General features: G+C 33.2%; 1 protein-coding gene across 2 annotated transcripts in view; it reads left to right on the top strand.

The window, feature by feature from the left end:
* LOC106052613 (tetratricopeptide repeat protein 7B-like) overlaps positions 1 to 13,979 on the top strand; it is a 21,504-nt gene continuing 7,525 nt past the window's right edge. Inside the window, exons 1-16 of one of the 2 annotated variants that reach the window (XM_056023048.1) lie at positions 1 to 70; positions 2,086 to 2,237; positions 2,864 to 3,044; positions 4,821 to 5,064; positions 7,158 to 7,236; positions 7,807 to 7,934; positions 8,050 to 8,113; positions 8,455 to 8,583; positions 8,834 to 8,917; positions 9,769 to 10,046; positions 10,627 to 10,699; positions 11,346 to 11,506; positions 11,942 to 12,061; positions 12,287 to 12,384; positions 12,473 to 12,616; positions 13,722 to 13,819. In XM_056023048.1, coding sequence (XP_055879023.1) covers positions 2,115 to 2,237; positions 2,864 to 3,044; positions 4,821 to 5,064; positions 7,158 to 7,236; positions 7,807 to 7,934; positions 8,050 to 8,113; positions 8,455 to 8,583; positions 8,834 to 8,917; positions 9,769 to 10,046; positions 10,627 to 10,699; positions 11,346 to 11,506; positions 11,942 to 12,061; positions 12,287 to 12,384; positions 12,473 to 12,616; positions 13,722 to 13,819 — 2,004 coding nt within the window. In that variant the 5' untranslated portion in view covers positions 1 to 70; positions 2,086 to 2,114. Of the gene's footprint in view, positions 71 to 447; positions 591 to 2,085; positions 2,238 to 2,863; positions 3,045 to 4,820; positions 5,065 to 7,157; positions 7,237 to 7,806; positions 7,935 to 8,049; positions 8,114 to 8,454; positions 8,584 to 8,833; positions 8,918 to 9,768; positions 10,047 to 10,626; positions 10,700 to 11,345; positions 11,507 to 11,941; positions 12,062 to 12,286; positions 12,385 to 12,472; positions 12,617 to 13,721; positions 13,820 to 13,979 lie in introns of those variants that run through there. The other variant, XM_056023047.1, reaches the window with a different exon arrangement.

Genomic DNA, 13,979 nt, shown 5'->3' on the forward strand with positions numbered 1-13,979 from the left:
TTAGTAGTCAAAATAATCTGGTCTTTCCATAGCCCACAATCTGATATATAAAGTAGAATGTAAGGGTTATGTAAGTATGTATCTTTGTACAGGTCGTGTCTGCTGAAAAGGTCGGAAGACTTGGTCAAACTATAGAGCTATATTATATAGATTTACATGGTTATGTTAGGTCAACCCAATGAAGGCGGCTTAGAGAGGCTGCATTCGCTTTCAGTTCTTCTGTTAAAGCTTCAGTCACAACATAGTAGAGAAATGAAATCAATTATCGCTAATACAGAAGAATATTTGCATTTTAGAATAAAAGGATATTATAATTATGTAGATCTGGTTAGGTATGGAAATATCTCTTTTGTAAAGCCTTATAATAATAATAATAATTCTGAGCTCGTTGTTTTCTTAAATAAAACGATACTTTTTTTTGTATCGTTGCTTTACTTCCGAAAAAAATCAGTACATTGTTGACACCGACATGGCCTCCAAAACGAAAACATATCGCTTAGAATCGGAAATCGACAAATGTCGCGTAGAATGCAATTGGAAAAAAGCTGTAGAGTTAGCCAAACAAGGAGCATTAAAATCTACAGATATTGGTAAACTTTCAAAAGGACATTTAGATTTATAAGTCTTATTATTTAATCTAGTCTAGCTAGATCCTCAGACTCAGACCAGGCCGTCACCAGGTCACCAGACTGACCAGTACTTCTCTACTTGATCTAGTTTAGAAAATTAGTTCTAGTCATCTAGAATCTAAATCTTAGTAAATCTAGATTCTAGAATCTTCAATCTATTATTTATCTAGACCAGAAGATCTAAGAATGATTGACTACATAAGTACATTGACTACATCAGACATCAGTAACTTGAGTAACTGAGACAGTAGTGACCTGAGCCTGAGTAGATCTCTAGTGACTAGTCTCTAGACTCTACTATCTATTCAATCTACTCATCAGTAACATCAGTCTTAAGAAAAGACAGTCTACTGTCACTCTGAGTCTGACTCTGTCTCTAGTGAGCTCTACTCTAGTGACTAATAATTTTTAATAGATTAAAATCTATAAATAGTTTGTTAAAATAATATTTAAAAATATTTATTATATTTTATAACTTAAACTTGGACTTCGACTTACTTATTACTTACTTAGATTTTAGATCTAGAGACTAGAGTGTCTCGAGTAACTTAGAGTTTAGAGTTAGACTAAGATCTAATTATTGTAATGCCTAGATTTAGACATTTAGTCAATTTAGATCTAGATTCTAGATCTAGTCTTCTTACTCTTACTCACTTATTAGTGACTTTACATTATTATAATTATTTTTTTTACTGAGTCTCAAGTCTCAGTCTTAGTTAAGTTAGGAATAGTAAATTATATATATATAATAAATCCTAGACCAGAGTTATAATAGAGCTTAGAATAGATGTAGAGTAGAATATTGTAGAATTATAATTTAGAATAGAAGTAGGTACAATTAGAATTATTAGATAGATCTCTAGAATCTATTCAAGTTAAGTCTAGAAGTTAGGTCAGTTGATTTAGTTAAGACTGTTAGGACTTGGTAGTCACTAGTCATTTATGATTTAGGTCTAGAGTCTAGATATTGTTATTAAGAATTACGAAGATATTAATTCTATATTCTAACCTAGTTGATCTTACTAGATTATAGAATCTAGATTAATAATTAGATAGATCTAGAATCTATATATCAATATATCTAGACTCTCTAGACATTCTAGATCTAGTCTTATGATTATAAATTTAAACTTTTTGCTTTAAGTTTTTGTCTACTCACTAACATACTTTAGACTTAGATTTACATCTATGCACTATACTGTCTAGACTAGAGATTATTCTAGATAAACTTATCTAGGTTATTAAGATATCATTTTCTCCGTCACAGACATAGATTCATGTCACAGACAACCAGTCTGTTCACTTTTGCATGGCCATTTGTCTTAAGTCTAAAAGTATCATAGAGTTTGTACATTGTACACAAACTTATCATTTTTCTTTTTTATTTCTTAGAATTTTATTATTAATATATTTTCCAAATCTGAATTTGACATTTTTTGCACCCATTTCTCTACAGCATCAACAGTAAACCTTCTTCAAAGTGAAATGGCTTTAGAAGAGTTCATTGAAGCTCATGATCCGACTAATGAAGCCAATGCTTTAACTGCTAGACAAGCTCTGTCAGAAGCAGACGATACACTGGTCAAACTCTCAGAAGGAAACTCTCTAGTTAGTATACATTGATTTGGCTTAATGGGTAGATGTTAATTGACATATTGAACTTAATTACTTATTTGAAGTATTCTCAATTATTTTACTCTTATTTGTACATTTTTTTTATTACTAAAAGAAAAAACTTTTCAAAGAAATGTAAGTGCATTATTCTGGCGAGGATAAAAATACAAACAAATAAAATAATGGTTATAATATTTTAGGAAATGTGATGTCCTACCTGTATCCATGTGTTAGTCTAGTCGGTTTGTTCTAGCATATGGAGTAATGAATGTGATTTTGTATATATCTATATAATGTGACTTTGTTGTTGTGGTGGTCACATAATCCCCTCAGCAAACTTCACTTGCTCCATCAATGTTAAGGTTTTCAGGGGAACTATATTTACTGAAATATTATGCCTTAAGAGTTTGTTGAAAACATTTATAATGATAAAAAAAAAAGATATTAGATTATTATTAATCTATTATTATTAGATAACGACTGACAGGTTTGAGTACCATTTGATAAGCACAATTGTAATTTAACTGCACATTTATCCCTCATAAAACTATTTGGTGCTTGTGTTGTTTTTTTTTGGGTTGTTTTTTTTTTAACTAGATTTTCTGTTATACATCTTACAGTTTAAGGAACAAGCCTTACTACTGCTAGCAAAGCTGAAGTTTTGTGAAGGGTTTTATCAAGTCTGTCTCGACACTTTGGAGAAAGTGGATCTAACTTCTATAGCATTACGTGAGAGTGAAGGCAATGCTTATAAAAATACACGGTTGCTGTATATGGTAGCAGAGTGCTTTGCTATAAAAGGTAATTACCTCTGCAGTTTTTGTAAGTATTGGCTCCACTAGAATGACCCATTACAATCAATGTTTAAAAATCTTGTTTTACATTTTTATCCAAAAAAATTATTTTTTTCCGTATTAGTTGGTTTAGTTACATTCTTATTTATCCATTTTTTACGTTAAAAAAAAGTTACATTTTAAAGTCCATAAACGTAAAGCATGATGCGCTGTTCTTGTTCACTCTACTACTGTCCAATGAGGAACAAAGATGGGCACAAAATCAATGTCTCAATTTTTGTCTGTGTGTGTTAAATGAGAAATAAATTTAAATTTCATTTGTCAAAGAAATTTCGCTTCATTTCTCTTTTGTAAAGTGTTCAAATAAAGTTTATGTTGATATTTATTATTTTTTTTTACTAATCTGAATTTCATTGTCATTGCTGTAAGGTAAAGCAACCCTCTAAGACCATGTAATCTATAGGGGAGATGATGTAAAGGTCATCTGTTTCTAGGGCAGACAAGCTAATGTGGGTGTCATGTTGCCAGCATAACAACCAACTGCTTTACTTTTCCCCAACTAATGTTAGACACCCTTTAGCGTTGGGTGGACTCATGGGCGCCCTCAAGATCCCCAAATTAAATTCTCTGATATTTGAACCCAAAACCCCTCAGTTTGGAAGCCAAGCGCTTTAACACTCAGCCACCACACAATAAAGTGGAAGCCTTAAAAGTTCTTGCTTTTTTTTCTGTGAAGATGGCTAGAGGATGTACCTTACTAACTTTTCTTGAGGTGGTTCTCACTGTTTGAAGTTGCAGGTGCACTTCTTGCTAAAACATTTCATTCTCTGACTTTTCTTTGTTCTAAAATGCTGTGCAGTTGTAGGAATTGTTTACATCATTTATGTACTTATTACTGGTATATTATGAATTTTTAAAAATGATTATTTAATATATGGACATAAAACAGATTGCTATCTGCATAGTCCAGTTATGATAATTGTAATCCTCAAACACAATATTGGCAATGAAATTACAAAAAATCAAACAACAGTAAACAATTGCATACACAATTAACAAAATGTGCATAAGTGATTTTTTTTTATTACAACCCCCTCCCCCTTACACACACACCTGAGCAAAATTAATTTTTACACAGCTTAAATCAACTCTCTCTGTCTGTCTGTCTCTCTGTCTGACACCCAATCTTGGTTGAAATTTTGTATAATTATTTCTTTTTACCTGACAACACAAGAATCATAAAAAAAAATTTAACAAATTAGTTAATTAACTATTGGTAATAAATTATTTATTTGGTATCTCAAACAAGGGAAAGAAATAATACTTGACTGAAGTGGTGGTATAAGTTGAATAAATTAGGCTGCCATCTCAGACTTAGTGAACACAAACATGAAATAGAAACAATAGATAACTTTACAATCTTCCATGTTCATAGACTCTTTGCTAGCAGAGTAGTTACCACGTTGGCTCGAGAAGGCTTTAACCCACAAGTTTGAATTCAGGTCGTTCCCCTTTTCTTCTTCATTTTTTAAATACATTTAAAACGTGATGACCCAAATAGTTTGATCTTTCGCCCCATGCCCCTTTCCAACTGGTTTAGACAAGTGATAGGATCAAAGCGTATTTGAACGCTAAAAGCATGGACTTGTGCTGAACAAAAACAATTGGTAAAAAAATATATTTCTAATCGCCAAGATTTTTTATTGTCTAGATCTATTAAAAATTACATGACTGATCCAAACTACTTTAAAAGTATATTTTGTTTGTTTGTTTATAATTTCAGGAAAATGTTTAGATAAAACGAAGTCCAGCCTAAAGACAAAATATAAAATATCAGAAAGGGAAGATGAGATTATAACATGTTATGAGATAGCTGGTGACTTAGCATTTCTTTGCTTACAACAGAGGGACAAAAGGCCCACCACCCCTCAAGGCATGGGCCCGAGCACAGAGTCCAACAACTTCATTGTAACATCCCTAATAGAGATGGCCATCAAACAAGTCCCAGTCATGCATTGGAAAAAAGGGTGAGACTTTGATTTTTTTGCGTCTCTGTTGCTTGGCTTTATTTTACTTTTGTAAAGAGTTCAAATATAGTTTAGGTAGACAAAAACTTTTTCTTGGTGAAACACTTTTGAAGACAAAAGATGAGTCTGATGCAGTAAATTAAGTTCAAACTTCTCAGTGCCATGCCCCAAAGAATTTGAAAGTTCTTCTGTTTTGTTTCATGAAGTTATGGCATCAGCTCTGTAAACTTCTTTTATATTCTCTCTCTGTAGGTCTGTTTTAGTTAAGAACTGGATTACTTTATTATATACTGTTTGTGTTCTGTTAGAGGTTGGAATTACGAACTCGCAGATAACATTAGATCTACAAATAATCAACATCATTTACATCACATTCAACTAGATCTAAGTAACAACCACATCAAGCTTTCATCATCTCCTTGCATCTAATCACAACCTCTTTTATTGTCCCACCCCTTTCCCTTTTATTCACTCAGCTGAAGTGAGGCCAAATGCTGATCACCACTTGGGAGTGAATCCCTTGAGGAATGACATATCTAGATACTTTGGGAGATTTTCTTATATCCTCACCACTTGTAATGTACTTGAGGCTATGTTCTCTTTCTTTTTTTAAATAGATGTTTCCATCAGAAAAGCTTTAAATAATATCTTTGATACTTGTTGTCATTTAAAATTGTATGTGAAATTGTTCCATAGTTAGCTCTGCTTTTAAGAAGACCCACATACATTTATTAGGTTGCAATTTTTATATTTTTGTAATTTTATTAGCTTTTAACCTCCTGTCTGTATTTACCAAGTAGAGGTAAGAATCCTTGGAAAATTAAAGGGCAGGGCATGGCCTAAAATGTGCAGATGTACCAAAAATCAAAATCAAATGAAATAAAAAGTACATTTAATAATATTTTATGCAAGTTGCAAATATTAGTACTGTTAAATATTTATTATGCTATTACAAGCACCTTGACTTTAAGGCTTACAAAAAAACTTTATAGAAATGAAACTGTTATTTGTATATTACTACTTGCAGTATTTGATACATTTGTACCTTATACTCAAATACTGTATTGAACTGTTTAGCTCAAAGTAGGCACGCTTGAAACAATTGAAAGCTATCAAAAAACAGCTATCCATATTTATATGGACGGATCGGCTTCCAAAGCCACCATCAATGCTGGTCTTGGTGCCTTCCTGGTCTTCCCTAAAAATAAACACTTTGAGATAAGCGCACCCTGTGGCGATTACTGCTCAAACTTCCAAGCAGAAATTGAGGCAATTACCATAGCACTACAGACAGTGGAAAACAAATTATATGAAGGAGTGCAACCACCATCAGATATTGTTGTCTTTACAGACTCCCAATCTACTCTGCAAGCACTTAACAGCAGCACCTCAAACAGCCCAAGAGAGTTGACAACACTCATTGTGATAATCCATCAGATGATATCAAAATTAAATATCAATATCACACTACAGTGGATCCCTGGACACATTGGCATCATGGGAAATGAAAAGGCAGATAAGCTATCAAAGGCAGGTTCATCTATGGAACAACCAGATAGACCTGTTAACTACCTCACCCTAAGGTCAATGTTAGTCAACAATCACAAAGAGGAGTGGCTCAACCAATGGGCATCAGGAAACACAGGCAGAGCCATGTACAAAGAAATGACTACGCCTAACAAACTGGACAGTATTAACTTCCTCCCCCGCAAAGAACAATCTACAATCTTCCAACTAAGAACAGGACACACACCACTATTAAATTACCACCTGAACAAAATAAACTCCACACAACTCCCTTTTTGCAGACACTGCGCCCACCCCTTTGAAACCGCAAACCATATCCTCTTTGAATGCCCCTCCCTAATCCACCTTGGGCAGACCCTACTTCCACTACAGCCCAACATAACCAACACCCTGTATGGCAGTGCTGAACAACTGAAGAAAACAGCACACTTTTTTTCCTTGGCACAGTCTGCAAAAGAGCTCACAGCTCAGCAGCAATAAAGCTGGCTAGAAGAAGAAGAAGAACTGTTTAGCTTGTGTTGTCTATAAATTATTCCTATTAACTCATTAAGTATACATATCAACAGGGACAAAATAAAATGCATCAATAGATACAGAGAAATGCTGAGAGCTGTGGAATCAAGGTTTGCGCATGACATAAGAAAGGTAAAGCTAATTACACATGTTCTGTATGTAAAAAAAAAGTTCTGTTTCTGTTTAATACTCAAAGGTGTACATGGGCAGGAGAAATAAGTCTTCATCCATTTCTATGGCTAATAGTTTGGCCATGGGAATAACCATCTGCCTTTAAATTCCAGTGGTGTGGTGTCTGAGTGGTAAAGTGCTTGGCTTTTGATCTGATGGGTCTTTAGTTTGAATCCTAGTGAAGATTTGGATTTCATTTTAGGATACTCCTTAGTCCTAACTCTGATTGATACCCTACATACATTGTGGAAGTAAAGGCTGTTGTTTATTGTGCTGGCCATGGACACCCTTGTCAATAGTCGACTATAAAACAGATAAGCTATACATCACCTGCTCTCATAGATCTCATAAGGTCTGAAAGGCATTCCTTTTTTCCCCCTCTTTATACATTACCAGATTTATTGTACACTGTGATTATCTCCCTTTATTTGGATCCACTCTCCAAATGTACATTAGGCTTACATCATGTTTTATGATCATCTTAACTTGGTTTGATCCAATACGCATATGTTCTTTTTTTTTCTTCTGCAGACTCTGGCTTTAGAACTTGCTCAATTACTGTTGCGTTCTTCCAGTAGCTCTTCCTATAAATCTATCGACCTGAATGCTAAAAGCCTAAACAACAAGGCTCCTAAGCCGATGGTTTATTGCCCTGATAAGTAAATAAATTCACTTACACATCATTATTATTACTTTTTTCATATTGAACTTTAAAGGCATGTTTTAAAACATCGTAGTTGTCTTTTTAATGGGAAGGCTTGAACATTTTTCCAGGCTGTTTGTGCCAAAAACTCTGGATGAAGAAGTCTTGCTCTTACTTTTAATCGCTGAAGCTGTGGTGAGTATATAGACAATATGATTGGTGGTCAGGACACAATGTCTGACACATTTTATAATCATGTTAATTCTGAATGAGTGGATTTCTAAAGCTGTGAACAAGATACATTTTAAAAAATGCAGAGTTATAAACAATTCCAAATATTTCTAAGGTTTTATCTTTATTGTTTTTAATATAAAAACCCCACAAAACTTTGAAACCTAAAGATATGAAAATAAAAAAACTTATATTTCAGAATTCATTTAATTTACATTTTTTCTAAATAGAATATTTTCTTACATAGTTTTCAGTTTGTGCACTGTAAATTTGTATTTCTGAAATGACTTATTAATGTTACCAAGGCAACTAGGGAAGCTGTTCTGGAAAGAAATGAAGAAACTCATGAGTTGACGTTAACAAACATCACAGCCATCTATGATTTGTTAGCACTCATCCTTGTCAAGAGAGCGCAGTTTGGTCGCCTGACAGAGGTAGGATTTTAAAAAATTTTCATTCTCTATTACTGACTTACATTTTTTTTTCATTAAAATATTTTATAATTTACATAAAAACAGTAATTTTTAGTTGTTTAAACATATTTTTAATTGTCAGCGAAACAAAATAATGTTTATATTGTTAGGAATGAAATGTCAATTATGAGTAATTTAACTTTAACATGTAAATTTTATGCTAACTTAGTGTAAATAAAACCTACACAAAGTTTTTTCTATTTTGTTTTAGTCATTTGAAAAAGCTATGAGATTCTCATTTCAAGAATTCCACATCTGGTACCAGTTTGCCAACTCACTGATATCATCATCCAAGGTTAATAAAGTTTTCATTTTTTGCTTTCAATTTTTTAAGCCTTTTTTAAAACCACTTTAGCCAAGAAGATGTTACATTTATGTAATTTGTGATTTTTTAACCAAAAAATAAAAATATGTGTTCTGGTCAAAACATTGGGGGAAGGGGGCGGCTCTGAAAGTGTTTTTTCCCCCCTTTCTGCCACGCTTCTTTTTCCAGATATTCATTATAGTTGGGTAAACTCAAAGATATCCTAAGTCAAATCAGGTAAACCTATTTCCACAGTATTTTCTATTAGACTAGCCGGATATGACCCTCGGCCTTCAGTTTGAGTATTACTGTTGTACTGGATTGGATTTAAATCTATGTCAAACATGGTATATGTTCCTTTCAAGTTTTTTATTTTGCATTAATAATAATAATAATAATAATAATCTTTATTATCCGTAAGGAAATTTGTCTTACAATTTGTGCATTACACCAAACAAAAAACATTATAACTATAAGAAACCAAAGTGTACATTCACACCAGACCAGAGTGTGAAAATTGGTTAAGCTGACATATTCATGTTTCATGAGACTATGTTTTGTCAGTTTGGTCGCCAAGTACATGGCTCAACCACCATGCACCTATGACTTTATTGTGTTCATTTAATACACTTGGATCCAGTTAATCAGATCCCACACAGATGCATTTGTTTTGGTCCCAATAACTGGCTGGTCTGATAAGTCAGATTTCACTGTATAACAGGATTTGGTCTGATTAAGTGGCTGGTCCAATGAACCTAAAGTCTGATTAACTGGATTTGACTTATATCTCCTAGTTGCAGACTGTGAATATCTAACATTTACTTCAAATCTATTCATTTCAGTACTCACAGGCTCTACCAGTCTTATCAGAGTGCTATCGGCTGGCTCCTCAGAATGTCACAGTGTGTTTACAGGCTGCCCAGCTCTGCTATGAACATCTCCAGTTAAACCAGCAGGGAGTGGAGTGGTCCCAGAGGGCTGTCCAGTGCAATGTGCCCAAGCATTTCTTGGCCAGGGCATACATGGCCTTGGGTATAGGGCTTTGTCTGGTAGCCAAAGACTCGAGGCTAAATGCTGACAGACAAAGTTTAAACCAGAAAGCTTTGGAAGCATTTAAGACGTAAATTGCCTTTTTTTTTTTTAAAGCTAACATGTATGTCTTATAATTAGAAAAATCTCCTCTTTTGTAAATAACTGAATTGAAAACTTTCTATACTCATGTACTCCGTAATACATTAAAAGAAAAAAAAATTGATCAAAGCTCTCTTCAATATTTTTAGTGTTGCCTGTATTTAATAAATTTATAAGCTTAATTTGCAATGTGAAAAATATCACTTCAGATCATGACCAAAATAGCTCACTATTGAGAAAAAAAATTATTTTGTAAACCAAAACATTACAAATGTTTAGATATAATTTAAAAAAGAAAGACATTTCTAGTTACTTGTAATATGATCGATTTTAAAAATAGCACAATCTATAGATATGTAATCTATAAATTTAATTTAACCTAGATTACATATGTGGAAAATTTAAGATTTAAAATACTTCAAAATGTTGTTAAATGATTTGATACTTGAGTTACTAGGGTATAAGTTGTTTGATGCTTAAAATGCTTACCTTTTTTTTTTTTGTTTATATTTGAAGTAATTATCTACAAATAAAGTCTCTAAATAATGTACAAAGTTTGTCTTTTTCAGAGCTCAAGATTTAAATCCTTCAGATTATTTAACAGCCTTTCATTTAGCACTACAATATGCTAACCTTAGAAAGGTAAATTTTTTTTTTTCACTTATCAGGTTGTTTAGTCTTTTACAAAATATACAATTCAGCTATCAGATTAGTCCCCATTCTCATTCTAACAAGTTCCTTAACTCAAACAGTTGGAAACTCTTTTTACCCTTTTTAATCATTGTTTTAGTTTGAGCACAGATGCCGTGCCTATTTATGCCAAGACTGGTAATTAGTAAATTTATTGATCACAAACCATGATAACTGTATATTATTCTATTCAATCTTTACAAGTAATATAACATTTAATTCCTTATTCCTTATACTATTCTTATAAATTTTCGAGTCAGCGTGTCAAAATTTAATTTGAATGTCTGGTTAATATTTATTTTATCTGGCAGGCACATAATTAGTGTCCCACTTTCCCCCATAATCCTGACAAAAAAAATAAACAACCTAAACATCAGTTATATTACAACAGATAGGAAAGTTGGAGATTAAACAGTAACTCCAAATATCGCTATAAGAAACGATAGACAATGTAAAGTCATAATAAAATATTATCAGTTGGCTGGGAAGGTACTCCTCTTGTTAGTGGAACACATTGGTTAGGACAATGTCTCAACATTATAACATCTTGGCTACAGTCTCAATAGTTGATTTTTACATTTTTCTCCCTATGCGTTAGATCAATGTGGCCATTGAGTTTACCAAAAAGTCTCTCGAGAACAGAAGTGATTTTATTCACTCTCTCCATCTACTCACACTCCTTCTGTCTGCTCGTAAGCAACACGAGGAGGCCATGACCTTAATACAAGCAGCATTAGAGGAGTATCCTGACAACCTGAGGTCAGTATTACATAACACTCTATGAAAGGTAAAATAAAGTGAGATATCTTTAAAAATTCGTTTAAGGTTGTCCATAGTATAAAATGCCAGGCCAAAGTCAATTGCAATCTTGGTAAGATTTAGAATTTCTCTAAGAGTGGAGGCTTGAACAGAAGTATCTAAACTAAAACTTGGACATTAAGAGAATGTAAAAGCAGTTGATTATTGTAAAAGTTTTCTTTGAGCGCAACTGTTCATGACCTGGATCTTGTTAGTTTCTCATATTTCTATAGTGAATCATTCATGAAACTGTCAAACCATAATGATTTAATTAGTTTATATTTTAAATTCATTTTATTTTCTGTATGATTTTTAGAAACAGTCCCACATTCTCTTTGTAATTTTATTGGAATAGTGAATAATTTGAATAAGCAATAAGATTGTGTGTTCTTTCAGCCTGTTAATGACCAAAGCCAAGCTAGAGAAAATAGTTTTAGGCCCAGATGAAGCTTTAAGTACGTACCAGAAAATGCTCAAATTGTGGAAGGATATGCACGAGTTAGACATAGCAGATGAGTAAGTACTGGAGTCTTAGGTTACAACCATGCCATTTAAAAAAAAATATTACAATAATTTAGTACATCTAAACGTTGTAAGAATATAATTTTATTTTATAACTTAACCATTTGTATTTCCTTAAATTAAAATGTTAAGCATAATGATTGATACTATCCTTTATAGTTTATGTTTATTAATTGTAATTTTTGTTTCATCTATGAAATATAACCTTTCTGTATCTAGTGGTTCCGACAGCAAGTCCAAAGTAAGGGAAAGAAACCCATGGGATAAAAGAAGCTTGGCACAGATAACTCTAAATGAATTTAGTGAGAGAGGCTCAGGTGAGAGGCAGGGCAACACAAAAAGTGATTAAGTTTATGATTTATTTTTGGTTGGTTACATTTGACTAGCTCTTTATTTTCATTTTAGGGTCCATTCGAGCCGAGTCCTATGCAGCATCACGAATGGAAAAAGCACTTTCTGATTTAGCGTCTTCCATGAATAGCAGTTTTCAGCCTAGGGCAGGCCCACAGAGATCTTGGGTGATACAAGCTCAAATCTGGCTCAATTTAGGTGCGACACATAGATATTGAACAATCAGAATTTTTTTTTTTTTGTTATGTATTGTAATAAGATATTTGTTGAAAACAAGTAAGTGAAAGCCCCATAATTATTGATGTTGATAACATGGAGTTCCCATGAGAAACAATTTCTTGAAAAGACTGACCAACTTCCAACACTTGAATCAAGGAGATCTGTTATCCTTTGAACATTACTGGTCAGTGTGTGATGAGCTTTTAGAAAAAAAAAATTCATGCGGTTGAGATGAAATTAACTTTTAGCAAGTTGGCAAGTACTCTTCCATTCTTACAACTTTCAGTCAGGCTTTGCCTATTTCAGCCATGAGATGACTGTGGATCATCTCATGGAAATAAAATGAATGCCTGGGCATTAGATCTAGCTATGGAACTATGTCACACCCACCCCCTCTCTACGCAGCTGATCTATCCAATGTAATGGCCAGTGCCAAAACAGTTTTAGCAGCATTGCAGGCTCTGCCATTGTGTAGCACTGTATGCTGTAAGCTGCCTAAAGGTCTCTGGATCCTGATTTTTCCTTAGGGTTGACTCCTGAAGCCTTTCCCATGTTTAAATATAGCTGATGAGCTGCAAGACAGCAGAGGTTTTGAGTTTTACTTCTCCTAGATGGTTAACCAGCCAAGGCTAATGAGCCCCTTCGCCTAAAGCTAACTGGTTTGGGTGCCAGTTTCTTACTTTTGCCCATTATCCTTTTTTGTTCTGCTGGACCTAATATCTGACCTAATGTCAACCTTATTCAACCTAAATTTGTCTTGTCTGCAGTAATATTAACAAAAAAAGTAATAATAGTAAAGTTCTAGTTTTATTTCATTGAAATCTTACAGCTTTCATAATGTTATACTTTTAGTTTATGGTTTTGTATGTTGGTTAAAAGCTATGAATTCTTTTCTCTTTATTCAAATTCACTTCTAATGAAAGAAATGTTTTTTCTAAAACAATATGTCTAGTTTGTAGTCTTGCTTAGACTTCACCTTCTTGTCAAGTATTTCTTATTCTCTAATGGTTTCTGTCATCTGCATTGTACCTCAGTTTTTTTTTTTTTTTTTTTTTTTTTCTTATTGTCTTATGGTTTTTGTCAGCTGAACTGTACCTCAGTTTGAACCAAGTCCAGGAAGCACAAAGCTGTGTGCAAGAAACATTTCAACTCTTCCCGCATTCTGTTTATGTATTTTTTATGGTAAGGATTTTTTGTTATGTGCTTACTCTCTGTTCAGTTTAGATCATTAAACATACATCTTACTAGTATACGTTTGACTCACCTTAAATATATTTTTTTTTAAAGTAAGAAATGCTTTAACCGTAGCTTACACATAAATATATTAAGATTCAGTGATAGT

Source organism: Biomphalaria glabrata, chromosome 3 (genome assembly GCF_947242115.1).
Source record: "Biomphalaria glabrata chromosome 3, xgBioGlab47.1, whole genome shotgun sequence".
In the NCBI taxonomy this organism is placed as follows: Eukaryota; Metazoa; Mollusca; class Gastropoda; family Planorbidae; genus Biomphalaria; species Biomphalaria glabrata.